The following is a 16,075-nucleotide window of genomic DNA, read 5'->3' as shown; positions in this document are numbered from 1 at the left end:
GGATGATTTAGTTGGGGTTGGTCCTGCTTTGAGCAGAGGGTTGGACTAGATACCTCCTGAGGTCTCTTGCAACCCTGATAGTCTATGATTCTATGATTACACAGCCCTGATTCATCCCCAGAGAATGGTCCATTGTATACACTGAATGAGATGGGGTCCTATGTGTATCCAAGGATAAAAGATATGAGATATATTTAGGATATAGAGGTGAAATAAGTAGGGCTGTCAAGTGATTAAAAAATTAATCGTGATTAATCGCAGACAACTGATCGGTACTGTAACCGAAAAGTGGGACCAGTTCAAGCAGATAGTGACTGACACAGCAATAACATCTCTTGGACCAAAGAAAAGAACACATCAGGATTGGTTTGATGAGAACCAAGAAGGAATACGCTCAGCATTGGAAGTAAAGAGAAAAGCCTTTATCGAATGGCAGAATGACCCCTGCTCAGTCTCTAAACGGGACCATTTCAAGTACTTTCAGAGCAAAACACAGAAAGACCTCCGTCAGATACAAGACAACTGGTGGGAGAGCAAAGCCAAAGAAATTGAGCACTATGCTGAGACCCACAACTTAAAGATGTTCTTTAGTGCTATTAAGACTGTCTATGGACCCTTTAAACCAAGGACCACCCCATTGCTCTCATTAGACAACACAATGCTGATTAAAGATAAAGAAGGCATCAACGAAAGATGGCGAGAACACTTTAGCAACCTTCTCAATAGACCATCAACCGTGAATAATAATGTCCTTAATGAAATTCCACAACAACCTGCTCTGACAGATCTTGACTTTCCGCCCACTATAGATGAGATTAAGAAAGCTGTTAGCCAGATGAGTTCAGGGAAAGCTCCTGGAAAAGATGGGATACCAGCAGAGAGATATAAAGCAGCAGGTCCAGTAGCACTAGCAGCGTTCCACAGCGTGATCATCAACATCTGGGAGGATGAAAACATACCACAGGACCTTTGCGATGCTACTATTGTCTCTCTTTTCAAGAACAAAGGCAGCAAAGCAGAATGTGGAAACTATAGAGGCATATCCCTCCTCTCTGTTGGAGGGAAGATCAGCGCCCGCATCATCTTGAACCGCCTACTAGCCAGTATTTCCGAGGCAAATCTATCTGAAAGTCAATGTGGTTTTCGACCTAGCCGGAGCACAGTCGACATGGTGTTTGCTGTCAGACAAATACAAGAGAAGTGCATTGAACAGAACATGCACCTGTATGCTGTCTTCATAAATCTGACAAAGGCATTTGATACCGTCAACAGGGAAGCCCTTTGGACCATTCTAACACGACTTGGCTGCCCAAGAAAATTTGTCCAGATTATACGCCTTTTTCATGACAGCATGACAGGCGAAGTATTGTCTGATGGAGCCACATCAGCCCCCTTTAACATCACCAGTGGCGTGAAACAAGGATGTGTTCTCGCTCCTGTCCTATTTAACCTGTTCTTTGCATGTGTCCTTAACCATGCAATGAAAGATCTGGACCGAGGTATATATTTGAAATACCGGCACGATGGTTCACTTTTTGACCTCCGTCGCCTGAATGCAAAGACTAAGTGCAGAAACTCCTTCTTGAGGCACTCTTTGCTGACGACTGTGCCCTCATGGCTCACACTGAAAATGATCTTCAGCACATTGTCAACAAGTTTGCTGAGGCCTCGCAACTTTTCGGACTAACTATCAGCCTCGGAAAGACAGAAGTTCTCCATCAACCTGCACCTGGATCAAATGCTTCTGTCCCGAGTATCTCCATCGACGGCACTCAGCTGAAAGTAGTGGAGAACTTTAAATATCTGGGTAGTGTCATATCCAGTGATGGATCACTGGATAATGAGATCAATGCACGAATATCCAAAGCAAGCCAGGCACTTGGCTGTCTGCGTGTCAAAGTTTTAAATCACCACAACATCCAGATGTCAACAAAACTGTTTGTGTACAGAGCTGTTGTTCTTTCATCTCTTTTGTACGGGTGCGAAACATGGACACTATATAGTTGTCACATCAAGCAGCTCGAAGCATTTCACATGCACTGCTTCCGTAACATCATGAAGATCCGCTGGCAAGACAAAGTGCCCAATCTCGAGGTCCTCGAGAGAGCCCAGATGACAAGCATCGAAATGATGATCATGAAGTCACAGCTACGTTGGACCGGTCATGTCAGCCGCATGGATGTCAACAGAATCCCCCGCCAGCTTCTGTATGGTGAGCTCTCCCAGGGCATCCAGCATATAGGTCGTCCACGGAAACGTTACAAGGACACCATCAAAGCCAATCTGCAGTACAGCAATATCAAACCTAGGGACCTTGAGGACGCCGCCAGCGACAGAACACAGTGGCGTGCAACAGTCAGAAATACCTGCATCGCCTTTGAAGAAGACCGCTGCCGGCGGCTACAAGAGGCACGCGAACGACGTCACAGAGCATCAGCAGCGCACAATCCACTGACCGCGAACTTCCCATGCACCATCTGCAGCAAAATGTGCACCTCTAGAATTGGCTTGTACAGTCACCAGAGGGCACACCATGAGACCAACAACTGATGATCTGCACAGATTTGTCATCATCGGATTCGATGGACTACCAAGACCATTTATTTAAATATTTTTGGATGTTTTCTACATTTTCAAATGTATTGATTTCAATTACAACACAGAATACAAAGTGTATAATGCTCACCTTATATTTATTTTTAATTACAAATATTTGCACTCTAAAAAACAAAAAAAATAGTATTTTTCAGTTCACTTAATACAAGTACTGTAGTGCAATCTCTTTATCATGAAAGTTGAACTTATAAATGTAGAATTATGTACAAAAAATAACTGCATTTAAAAATAAAACAATGTAAATTCTACAAGTCCACTCAGTCCTACTTCAGCCAATCGCTCAGACAAATAAGTTTGGTTACAATTTGAAGGAGATAATGCTGCCTGGTTCTTGTTTACAATGTCACCTGAAAGTGAGAACAGGCGTTCGCATGGCACTGTTGTAGCCGGCGTCGCAAGATATTTACACGCCAGATCCGCTAAAGATTCATATGTCCCTTCATGCTTGAACCACCATTCCAGAGGACGTGTGTCCATGGTGATGACGGGTTCTGCTCGATAACAATCCAGAGCAGTGTGGACCAACGCATGTTCATTTTCATCATCTGAGTCAGATGCCACCAGAAGGTTGATTTTCTTTTTTGGTGGTTCGAGTTCTGTAGTTTCCCCATTGGAGTGTTGCTCTTTTGAGACTTCTGAAAGCATGCTCCACACCTCGTCCCTCTCAGATTTTGGACGGCACATCAGATTCTTAAACCTTAGGTCGAATGCTGTAGCTATTTTTAGAAATCTCACATTGGTAGCTTCTTTGCGTTTTGTCAAATCTGCTGTGAAAGTGTTCTTAAAATGAACATGTGCTGGGTCATCATCCGAGACTGCTATAACATGAAATATATGTCAGAATGTGGGTAAAACAGAGCAGGGGACATACAATTCTCCCCCAAGGAGTTCAGTCACAAATGTAATGAACGCATTATTTTTTAACGAGCATCATCAGCATGGAAGCATGTCCTCTGGAATGGTGGCCGAACCATTAAGGGGCATATGAATGTTTAGCATATCTGGCACATAAATACCTTGCAATGCTGACTACAAAAGTGCCATGCGAATGCCTGTTCTCACTTTCAGGTGACATTGTAAATAAGAAGCAGGCAGCATTATCTCCCGTAAATGTAAACAAACTTGTTTGTCTTAGCGATTGGCTGAACAAGAACTAGGACTTAGTGGACTTGTAGGCTCTAAAGTTATACATTGTTTTGTTTTTGAGTGCAGTTATATTACAAAAAGTATCTACATTTGTAAATTACACTTTCACGGTAAAGAGATTGCACCACAGTACTTGTATGAGGTTAATTGAAAAATACTATTTCTTTTGTTTATCATTTTTAAAGTGTAAATATTTGTAATCAAAAATAATAATATCAAGTGAGCTCTGTACACTTTGTATTCTGTGTTGTAATAGAAATCAATATATATGAAAATGTAGAAAAACATCCAAAAATATTTAATAAATTTCAATTGGTGTTCTATTGTTTAACAGTGTGATTAATCGTGATTCATTTTTAATTTTCAATCATGATTAATTTTTTTAGTTAATCGCGTGAGTTAACTGCGATTAATCGACAGCCCCAGAAACAAGTATTAATGTTGTAAGATAGGGCCTTCATAACGTAGCCAAACAAGGCCTCAAGCCTAAAGATAGACTTGGCATAAAGAACTAACCAGTAAGTGACCCTAGGTCACAAGTTGTCACAAGACAGCAATGTCCGTATATTAGAAGATGTCATAAGGTAGAATGGTGCATGAAGTCAGCGTTGTTAAATTGCTGGTATTTAGGAAATATAGATTGCAATATACTAGTGAGAGTATTTTGGGGATTTTTGCAGAGCTAGGGTGTCAGCAGTGTGCTAACAATAAGTTTTGGTGATTGAGTGACATAAATGTTAACAAGTACAAGGGGAACTAACAAGCTAGCCTATGAAAAATGGGGCATCCCAAATTTAGGGGTGTGTGGAAGTATAGATAAAGAAAAGGGGTTGAAACCTTCATACGTATGTATGAACCCCAGTGGGGCATTATGAAAGCTGTATCCTGATAACCACTGAGGAAGATAATGACTGACATTCTGGGGTTCCACACCAGGAGATGTGAGAGATGCCAGTCACAGGGCTAAATACTTGGTACTCTCTCTCTATATGCTGTGACGTTGCAGTATTTGGGGGATTGTTTGTGGATTTGTTAGCAAAGCGGCTTGTGATAAATTGCAGTTGTGCTCCTTGGGTCTTTCATTCGATTAACATTGGTAATAATCTTCCTGACGCTATAGGAGACCCAGCCCGTATCAACCACTGCAGTCTGAGAAATCAACCAATCTGAACTTCTCAGTGCTTGGCTTTGCAACCTCAGTGTTCTTTTGATGCAGTGTGTGTGTGATTTCATATGGTTTTCTAGAGCAAACTAAAAAACCTCTAAATTCCATCATGTGCGACTATATTTACCACCCACACTGGTACCCGCACAAAATTCTGTCATTTGCACACTCTAGGGCACCCACCTTTACCCAGTTCCTAGGGCTCAATTGGAAGGAACCCTCAGGCCCACCAGGTCACCTTTGACGGGAGGGTGGCGGCTGCTGCTGCTCACTGAGTAAAAGCTTGTGTATTTGGCCCTGAATGAGGACACTGGCACCAGCTGGAGATCTCCAAGACGTGGGACTAGTGGTTTTAGGAGAGTGCTTTTCCTTGTGATAGCAGTTGACTTACTGGTCAATGGTTGAAATCAGAATCTTGGACAGTGTGAGAACTGGTGGATTTACTAGTAGACTTGGGAGGCTTCAGATGTGTGTGCACCAGCAATGGCTGTGTATGCTGGCAGCAGTTGTGCAGAACGTAGAAGACTATATGGAGGCTGAACCACCGGAGGAAACACCAGAGCCCTGGCTGCAGCTCAGACCTGAAGGACACTCATGGGATGAGCTAGGGAACCATTGGGGGGGAAAAATCTGAAGTGACTCGTAGACTGCAAAGTGGATCTAAAAATGATGCTAGTGGAGGATCCACCTGCACCTCTAACAAACGTTTTCCTTGTAAGGGAATGGGCAGAGACACAAATGGAATGTGACTTTCTGGTTGCTTTGTAGGTTTGCTGAGGGACATCTGAAAAGGACATTCACCCAGACCCTAACGAGACGTCCCAGCCCCTCCTTTATGGAATATGTGACAACTTGGTTCCATTTGGGAATATGATGGCAGCAAGTCATATTATTGTGGGAGCCCCAAAGCCTGGGGTCTCACTGTGGGATGGACTGTGCCTGTATAAATATAAGGGAGAATCCAATTTTCTTCATGAAATTTCTTCCTCTGTTGTTTTAAAGTAAAGGCCTGAAACAGTTATTCCTGTCTACAATGATATGTTTGAATTATCACAGTCAGCTTTTTCTGATTCTGATTAGTGTTGATCTAGTAAGAGTAAATGGTCTCAGCAAAATTTCTCCATTTGGGGAAGGAGAGCTCATGGAGCTACTGTTTAAGGTAGTAATGTCATGGGTTTGTTTACATGAAGTATACTGAATTGGTGCATCAGCCTCAGTCTTATGTTTGGAGTCAGGATGAAATTCAAGGGGCCTTTAAATAGGGTCATAGAATCATAGAATATCAGGGTTGGAAGGGACCTCAGGAGGTCATCTAGTCCAACCCCCTGCTCAAAGCAGGACCAATTCCCAACTAAATCATCCCAGCCAGGGCTTTGTCAAGCCGGGCCTTAAAAACCTCCAAGGAAGGAGACTCCACCACCTCCCTAGGTCATTTGTGTATAGGCACTTAAGATAACTCATTGATAGTCCCTCTGGTCTAAATAGTGCAGAGGCTTGGTGCTGGCTCTTTGCACAATATGAATTTCACTCGGAGCAGTAAGATTTCTAGTAACTGTGTCCTTCTAAAGTTTGATAATAAAACATTGCCCAGTAGTTAGCTCTTTTTGCTGATTTCTGCTTCCAGGGAGCCGCTCTGAAGTACCTTCCTTCGATCCTGGAAGACGTGTTTGGGATCTTCGACTCCTCTATGCTGGGGTAAGGGATACTTTTCTCCTTCTTTCAGCGAATGCACCAAGCTCGGTCACACTCTCTCCGTGGAGTGGCATGTGTATTTGTAAAGGGCGTCCTGTATGTCTGTTTCCTCCCCCTGCCACCCAGGCTCACCTTCCAATAGTCCTGCAGTGATGTCCTCATCCTGCATTTATGACATCACATTCTACTGATGTATATTTAAAGGTGATGTCAGTAAATTTACACTGCAAGATCAATGAGAGCGGGCACAGGGTCAAGTGTGGAGGACAAAGGCCTGATGTAATTGAAACAACATAAATAATTCTGAACTGGGGCAAAGGAAATAAGGTGACAGTGAAGACAGGTGATTCTCCCAGGAAAGGGCCTCCCAGTGAGTGGCTATCGCACTGTTTGCTGGGTGGGGAATGGAAATGCTGCATCCAGATGGGGAGTGCAACAGGCAGGAGTTGTGGTAGGAGGAGTGGGGGCTATTTCAAAAAGGTGGCTGCTGAATCCAAGTGAGATTGATTGATTAAAAAAGAGAGACTCTGTAAATTTTAAATGTGCTCAAGTGGCACATAAACCTGTTTTCTCAGTACCTGCTCCTCAAACTTTCCCTGGGGTTTATCTGTCTTGCATATCATCATCAGTTAAAAAGTTCCACAGGCCAGATGCTGCCATCAGAAATACCTATGCAGCCCAGGGATCTTCAGTGGTCTTGGGCAGCTGTCACTGACTGGAACTTGATATACAGCCAAGGAGGAACAGCTCCCTCTCTTCTTATCTGTGTTGGCTCTGCAGGATTAATAGCAGTGAAAAGCAGCAGCAACTGATGTCCATCACTGAAGTCAACAGATCAGACTCTGAATACTTACCAGGAACAGAGCTGTTGAACAAGCTGCCACCATTTTTACACATTTCATTTTTCAGAGTTTAACTGTGATTTAAAGCTAAATAGTTAAAATTTCCAGAAATTCAGGAAGTACTTCTAGAGTCTACAGTAACGTTCTCTTCCACGGGTGGCAGTCCGGGATGTTCTACAGCGGGGTAGGCAACCTATGGCACGCGTGCCAAAGGCAGCACACGAGCTGATTTTCAGTGGCACTCACACTGCCCGGGTCCTGGCCACCGGTCCTGGGGGCTCTGCATTTTAATTTAATTTTAAATGAAGCTTCTTAAACGTTTTAAAAATCTTGTTTACTTTACATACAACAATAGTTTAGTTATATATTATAGACTTATAGAAAGAGACTTTCTAAAAACATTAAAATGTATGACTGGCCCGCGAAACCTTCAATCAGAGTGACTAAACGAAGACTCGGCCCAGCACTTCTGAACGGTTGCCGACCCCTGGTCTACAGTAACATTCTCTTCAGCGGGTGGCATTTTTTGGTACAACATTTAATAACAGCCAAAGACATAATTTAAGCTCCACATTTAACAAGAAAAGCCACAACAGAGAACATCTTTCTTTCATTTCTTCAGTCTGTCAGTTTTCTTTTATAATGGACTAGGTTCAGTTTAAGGCACAAAGGAAGTATTGGCATTGCCTGTCTCAAAAAACTGCCCCTCATAAGAGATGGGAGGAGTGACCAGTTCAGAAACGTACAAGCATACAAACATTGAAGGGGGGCTTTTATATGGGAAACTGACTTGCAACCTTATCCCTAGAGGTGTGACCAACATGCACAAAATGTCTACCATCCTCCCAAAGCCTACATACCCCATTGCTTCCCTGATCCAACCTGCCTGTCAGCCATCAGGCTCAGATCTATACACTCCTAGCATCCCTACCCCCTAATTTGCCCAATCCCACCTGTGGGAAGAGGTGCAGTCAATAAATGACCTGCCATCCATTTTGAATTCTTCCTCAAAACAGAGTATCAGAGAGGTAGCCTTGTTAGTCTGGATCTGTAAAAAGCAACAGAGGGTCCTGTGGCACCTTTAAGACTCACAGATGTATTGGAGCATAAGCTTTCGTGGGTGAATGCCCACTTCGTCAGATGCATGTCAGAGACAGCTGCTGGTGCAGCAAGTAGCCAGAGCAGGAAAGTGACTGAGTGAGTTGGGCTGGAGTATACACCCAGCAGGGAGAAAGAAACACTTGTAGCTTGAAGATCCCTGGGATTTTCCCTATCCCACCCCTATTCTGGAGATTTTACATATTATCACCTAACCGAGTCCCTTTGCGTCTGGGCTTTAGGTGCTTGCTGCGGGATTTCATTGGGAACCTGCCCCCTCTGCGCCTGCTCAAGCAGAAGCTGCAGTCCCTGACGGACATAGTCAACAGCAAGATCTTCCAGTCCTATGGTAAGTGGGGGACATCAAGGGGAGCCCCCATCACAGATCCACAGGTCCTGATCTATGCACAGCATGTAAACAGTCCCTTGGCAATGACCCTGTTAGTGTGCCAGGCCTCGAGAACCCACACAATTCACAGGGCAGGCCCGTGGTCTCCAAGACTGGGCCTTTGGGCACCTGCAATCCCTCTCTCTCCATGGCTCCCGGCAGCAAATCCAGCCAAGCCAGACTCCTGTGGGAGGCTTGTCCCGTGCCCCTTCAGGGCGCAATGCTCTGAGTCTTTCCAGTGTCACCAGGCAGCCTTTCCAAAACAAGGTAACAACGTATTAGTCACCTGGCTATGGAGTCTGAAAGTCCTTAGGTCAGAACACAGAAAGGAGGGTTTGTGTGTTTCCATAGCCAAGCTGCTATGGACCCCATTTCATGCCCGATCTCCCTCTCTTTGTCCTTAATTCCGAGTAAAAGTAGCTGAGGCCCTCCAAAGGGCAGTCGTTATTCCAGCCACCTTGACACCGTCTCCCCTTTGTGCTTAGCTTAGTTCACATGATACACCTTCTGAGGTATCCTGCTGCCAGATGTCAATTGTTCAGTTGTTGTGGGTGGTCTCATTGTCTCGCTGGAGTCCCTGTTGCGCTGGATCAGTTTCAACCAGTTCTTTAACAACCCCGTCATTCTACCCAGACAGTTAGGTGCCATCATGTCTCCTGCACTGTTCCAGGTGCAGTGTGAACTGTTTTAACTCCCGGTACCAATGCAAGGTAGAGGGGGAGGTCGAGATTGGATATTAGGAAAAACTATTTCATTAGGATGGTGGTGAAGCACTGGAATGGGTTACCTAGGGATGTGGTGGAATCTCCATCCTTAGTGGTTTTAAAGGCCCGGCTTGACAAAGCCCTGGCTGGGATGATTTAGTTGGGGATTGGTCCTGCTTTGAGCAGGGGGTTGGACTGGATGACCTCCCGAGGTCTCTTCCAACCCTAATATTCTATGAGTCTAAGGTACAGAGGGAAACTGAGGCACACATAGGATTCATAAAAGTATTACAGAAAATTCCCACTTTGTCACGCACCCCAGTACAGACTCTGCACTGAACCCTCCCTAGTAAGGAACCAGGCGTGAGAGCACAGGCACGTGTGCCAGGGGTTCCGGTCGTTCTAGCATGATGAGGTGGGCAGTGCCTATAGATGCAGGCACTCCTGCACTTTGGGTGACAAACTCAAGGTGCTCGTTCTTACCACTTGCAAATGTAAATTCCATCATCTGGGGCTGGCTTCTGTGGAAGTTCTGTCTCCCACTCCGCCCCCACTAGCAGACTGTTTGTTATTGCGGTGGAACATGGGTGCTGTTGGAGGTCATGGTTGTGGAAGAAGAGGCAAACTCTGGGAGCTGGAGCCAGTCCCGTGGAGGGCTTTGAACAGTTGGCAGGAGACCTGGAGGTGGATTCTGTCCAGTAAGGGGCCATCACACAGAACATTCCTCAGGACACGCCCATTTTATCAATACATTAGAAGCAAGAGGAAGACCAAAGAAAGGGTAGGCCCACTGCTCAGAGAAGAGGGAGAAACAGTAACAGGAAACTTGGAAATGGCAGAGATGCTTAATGACTTCTTTGTTTCGGTCTTCACCGAGACGTCTGAAGGAATGCCTAACATAGTGAATGCTAATGGGAAGGGGGTAGGTTTAGCAGATAAAATAAAAAAAGAACAAGTTAAAAATCACTTAGAAAAGTTAGATGCCTGCAAGTCACCAGGGCCTGATGAAATGCATCCTAGAATACTCAAGGAGCTAATAGAGGAGGTATCTGAGCCTCTAGCTATTATCTTTGGAAAATCATGGGAGACGGGAGAGATTCCAGAAGACTGGAAAAGGGCAAATATAGTGCCCATCTATAAAAAGGGAAATAAAAACAACCCAGGAAACTACAGACCAGTTAGTTTAACTTCTGTGCCAGGGAAGATAATGGAGCAAGTAATTAAGGAAATCATCTGCAAACACTTGGAAGGTGGTAAGGTGATAGGGAATAGCCAGCATGGATTTGTAAAGAACAAATCGTGTCAAACCAATCTGATAGCTTTTTTTGATAGGATAATGAGTCTTGTGAATAATGGAGAAGCTGTGGATGTGGTACACCTAGACTTTAGTAAGGCATTTGATACAGTCTCACATGATATTCTTATCGATAAACTAGGCAAATACAATTTAGATGGGGCTACTATAAGGTGGGTGCATAACTGTCTGGATAACCGTACTCAGAGAGTTGTTATTAATGGTTCCCAATCCTGCTGGAAAGGCATAACGAGTGGGGTTCCGCAGGGGTCTGTTTTGGGACCAGCTCTGTTCAATATCTTCATTAACGACTTAGATATTGGCATAGAAAGTACGCTTATTAAGTTTGCAGATGATACCAAACTGGGAGGGATTGCAACTGCTTTGGAGGACAGGGTCATAATTCAAAATGATCTGGACAAATTGGAGAAATGGTCTGAGGTAAACAGGATGAAGTTTAACAAAGACAAATGCAAAGTGCTCCACTTAGGAAGGAAAAATCAGTTTCACACATACAGAATGGGAAGAGACTGTCTAGGAAGGAGTACGGCAGAAAGGGATCTAGGGGTTATAGTGGACCACAAGCTAAATATGAGTCAACAGTGTGATGCTGTTGCAAAAAAAGCAAACATGATTCTGGGATGTATTAACAGGTGTGTTGTGAGCAAGACATGAGAAGTCATTCTTCCGCTCTACTCTGCGCTGGTTAGGCCTCAGCTGGAGTATTGTGTCCAGTTCTGGTCACCGCATTTCAAGAAAGATGTGGAGAAATTGGAGAGGGTCCAGAGAAGAGCAACAAGAATGATTAAAGGTCTTGAGAACATGACATATGAAGGAAGGCTGAAAGAATTGGGTTTGTTTAGTTTGGAAAAGAGAAGACTGAGAGGGGACATGATAGGAGTTTTCAGGTATCTAAAAGGGTGTCATAAGGAGGAGGGAGAAAACTTGTTCATCTTAGCCTCTAAGGATAGAACAAGAAGCAATGGGCTTAAACTGCAGCAAGGGAGGTTTAGGTTGGACATTAGGAAAAAGTTCCTAACTGTCAGGGTGGTTAAACACTGGAATAAATTGCCTAGGGAGGTTGTGGAATCTCCATCTCTGTAGATATTTAAGAGTAGGTTAGATAAATGTCTATCAGGGATGGTCTAGACAGTATTTGGTCCTGCCATGAGGGCAAGGAACTGGACTCGATGACCTCTCGAGGTCCCTTCCAGTCCTAGAATCTATGAATCTATGAATCTATGTCCTTGCATGCCTGTTCACCACAACGGCGCGAGATAACTGCCCAATGACCACAGGATCCGTTAAGGTACGAAGGTGCCACGCCATGTTTATTGTTGACAAAGCATGGTAATAGCACTTGGCAGACTCTATGAGGATATTAAAACAATGGATGCAGCTCAGTGAATGGTGGGACTTTTCATTCCCCCCTCGGCTGGCCAAAGACACTCACTCTGAGATATCTTTTTATACTCCGATACAGACAAGTTACGTACTGCCTCTGATGTATTAGGGTGCCACTCATTGCCTTGTACTTGTTGGTTCGATCAAAACATCTGTATCCATCATGCTGTCATCCTGACCTTATCTTTAGGATGGGTCAGTGTGTTCCTGTTATCTTTGGGGAATGTGCTGGTATTGGGGTGTTCTGGTCCCATCCTTCTGGAATGCGTTTGCATGCATATTTCTGATACCTAGCACTACTTAGGAATGTGTTTTTCTGCAATATCAGTCCTGTTCTTGCCAGATTCTGTGAGCAGGGCCTGTCTCTTGCTCACAAGTTAACTTTGCTTTATGGCAGCAAAGTTTTGACCACTACTTTAGTTCAGGCCTCTGATACAAGGGCTTATGTCTCAGGCTCTCTTCTTCCTGTGGTTTCAGTCCTCTGGACTACCTGCAGAAATCCAACAGACCATACAGGACCTTTCACTTGTAGGCCCTTCTCTGAAGTCCCTTGGAATCTACACTCCAACTACTAAAAGAAAACATTTTTGTCAACAATAGCCTTTCCAGTCAAGGAAAAAGGGAAGGAGCTGTAGAAGGCACCCTCCACTTCCTTCCGCTTCAGCATCAATGAGCTCATCCCATCAAGACGCCTCTTCCAAGTGGGCATTTTGTTGGGGTTGTTGAGGAGAATATACCAGTCTCCTCACTTCCATCGGGTCCTCCTTTTTTATTTACCAGTTGTTTGTCCTGCTTGCTAAGTGCCTGGATCCATAGAACATTAGACCAGTGGGTCTTAAGCACAGTGGAACAGGGGTATGCCATCCAATTTACTTCTCCCCCCTTCTCCCCGTCCCTCTTCAGGGACCATTCTCACGAGATGACCCTTCAGCGGGAGGTCCAGTCTCTTCTTTAGAAAGGGGCCATAGAGGAAGTACCATTGGACCTTGGGGGAAAAGGCTTCTATTCCTGTTACTTCCCGATCCCCAAGACAAAAGGAGGTCTCAGGCCCATATAAGATCTAACAGAGTTGAACAAATTCCTGAAGAAAATAAAATTTTGCATGGTTACCCTAGCCTCAGTTATCCCTTCCCTGGAACAAGGAGACTGGTATGCGGCCCTCGGCTTGAGTGACGCTTCCTTCCATATAGCACTATGACCCAACCATTGGAAGTTTCTCAGGTTTGTGGTGAATGGTTGAAGTTCTCAGGGCTTCCATTCAGCCTGGCAGCTGCTCCTTGGGGATTCACAAAGTGCCTGGTGGTGGTAGCAGCTCATCTTTAAAAAACAGGCATCCGTGTCTTCCCATACCTAGCTAACTGGCTGATCAGAATCTGTCCAACATATCCACTGCTCTATCCATATTCAACGCTCTGGGGCTCTTAGTGACTCAAGAAAAATCAATATTGAAACCTGTACAGACAATAGAATTAATTGGAGCAGTCCTCGACTCCAAAAAGGCCAGAGCTTTTCTACCACAAAACAGGTTGAAAACCATTCAACACCTAGTACTTCATGAAAGCTTACCAGCTCACAACAGCATGTGCATGCCTCAGGCTGCTGGGTCGCATGGCAGCATGTACTTGTGTAGTGCAACATGACAGACTGTGGCTCAGGAAGTTGCAAACATGGTTCACATCAGTATATGGCCCAAATTGTTGCCGCTAGGCAGGGCCATCCCTACCTATGGTGATGCCCTACGCAGCCGGAGCACCAGCACCCCCACTGCAGGGGGAGCGGCCGCTCCGCTGGGGGGCCGGCCCCTCCGCGGGGTGGGAGGAGGCTGCAATCAAGGGCTGCAGAGCCGCAGGGGCAGGAGCTGTGGGGGGCAGCAGCAGGGCAGGGAGGCTCAGGGCAGTGTGGAGGATTAGCGCGGGGCCTGGCGCCGGCAACAGGAGTTGGGCCCACACTCACCGGTGGCAGCGGGAAGCAGAGGGACCCGGCCCCAGCCCACTCCCCTCCCCCAGCTCCCAGCCCTGTCACTTGGGGAAGGGGGCTTAGAGGAAGGGGTCAGACCCCTGACTGGGAAGAGTTACAATCGAGGAATTTTATATCATCATCTGCAAATTTTGCCATAGGCGCCAACTTTCCCCGGTGCCGGTGGGTGCTCGTGCCCCCCTGCACCTGGCCCCGCCCCGACTCCACCCTTTCCCTTTCCCTGCCCCGCCCGCATTCCAACCCCTTCCCCAAAGTCCCCGCCCCAGCTCCGCCCCCTCCCTGTCCCTATTGGACCCCTTCCCCAAATCCCCGCCCCGGCACCGCCTCTTCCCCGAGCGCACCGTGTTCCCCCTCCTCCCCCCTCCCTCCCAGCGCTTGCCACGCGAAATGGCTGTTTCGCGGCGCAAGTGCTGGGAGCTAGGGGGAAAAAGCAGGCATGCAGTGCGCTCAGGGGAGGAGGTGGAGCAGAGGCGGAGGTGAGCTGGGGCGGGGTGGCGGGGTGAGCACCCACCAATTTTTCCCCGGGGGTGCTCCAGCCCCGAAGAATCCACGGAGTCGGCGCCTATGAATTTTGCTACTTCACTGTTTACCCCTTTTTCCAGATCATTTATGAATATGTTGAATAGCACTGGTCCCTGTACAGATCCTTGAGGGACACCACTATTTACCTCTCTCCATTCTGAAAACTGACCATTTATTCCTACCCTTTGATTCCTGTCTTTTAACCAGTCACTGATCCATGAGAGGACCTTCCTTGTTTTTCCATGGTTGCTTACTTTGTTTAAGAGTCTTTGGTGAGGGACCTTGTCAAGGCTTTCTGAAAGTCTAAGTACACTATATCCACTGGATCCCCCTTGTCCACATGCTTGTTGACCTCCTCAAAGAATTCTAGTAGACTGGTGAAGCATGATTTCATTCTAAAGAAGCTGTGTTGACTCCTCCCCAGCATATCATCTTTATTTATGTCTGATAATTCCATTCTTTGCTATAGTTTCAACCAATTTGCCTGGTACTAAAGTTAGGTTTACCGGCCTGTTATTGCCGGGATCAACTCTGGAGCCTTTTAAAAAAATTGGTGTCACATTAGCTGTCCTCCAGGCATTTGGTACAAACACTGATTTAAATGATAGGTTACATACCACAGTTAGTAGTTCTGCAATTTCACATCTGAGTTCTTTCAGAACTCTTGGGTGAATACCATCTGGTCCTGGTGACTTATTACTAATTCATCAATTTGTTCCAAAACCTTCTCTAATGACACCTCAATCTGGGACAGTTCCTGAGATTTGTCACTTAAAAAGAATGGCTCACCTGTGGGTATCTCCCTCACATCCTCTGCAGCAAAGACCGATGCAAAAAAATTCATGTAGGTTCTCCGCAATGGCCTTATCTTCCTTGAGTGCTCCTTTAGCACCTCAATCATCCAGCATTCCCACTGATTGTTTGGCAGGCTTCCTGCTTCTGGTGTACTTACAAAAAAATTTTGCTGTTACTTTTTGAATCTTTGTCTAGTTCCTCTTCAAGTTCTTCTTTGCCCTGCCTAAGTATACTTTTACACTTTTAACAGTGAACACTCAAGGGAGTCCAGGAGTGGAATAGCAGTGGGTGCTGTGGCTCAGAGTTGAGGGCTATTGGCAGAGCTAATGGTGAGAGGGGTCTGACTCAAATTCTCCTGGTTTTGTGGCCCATATCTTTCCCCACCCCACAGCCTCTCCTCAGTGCTCATTTGTAATATTTAATGCCCTGGGC

The 16,075-nt window shown here is 45.5% G+C and overlaps 1 protein-coding gene across 1 annotated transcript in view; it reads left to right on the top strand.

Annotated features, from left to right (window-relative positions):
- The window catches only part of LOC135879496 (dedicator of cytokinesis protein 2-like), a 334,214-nt gene that overhangs the window by 161,695 nt on the left and 156,444 nt on the right, over positions 1–16,075 (top strand). Inside the window, exons 24-25 of the mRNA XM_065405506.1 lie at positions 6,552–6,622; positions 8,802–8,908. Coding sequence (XP_065261578.1) covers positions 6,552–6,622; positions 8,802–8,908 — 178 coding nt within the window. The remainder of the gene's footprint in view (positions 1–6,551; positions 6,623–8,801; positions 8,909–16,075) is intronic.

Source organism: Emys orbicularis, chromosome 5, assembly GCF_028017835.1.
Source record: "Emys orbicularis isolate rEmyOrb1 chromosome 5, rEmyOrb1.hap1, whole genome shotgun sequence".
Lineage (NCBI taxonomy): Eukaryota > Metazoa > Chordata > Testudines > Emydidae > Emys > Emys orbicularis.
This window is presented reverse-complemented; position numbering and strand designations above follow the sequence as displayed.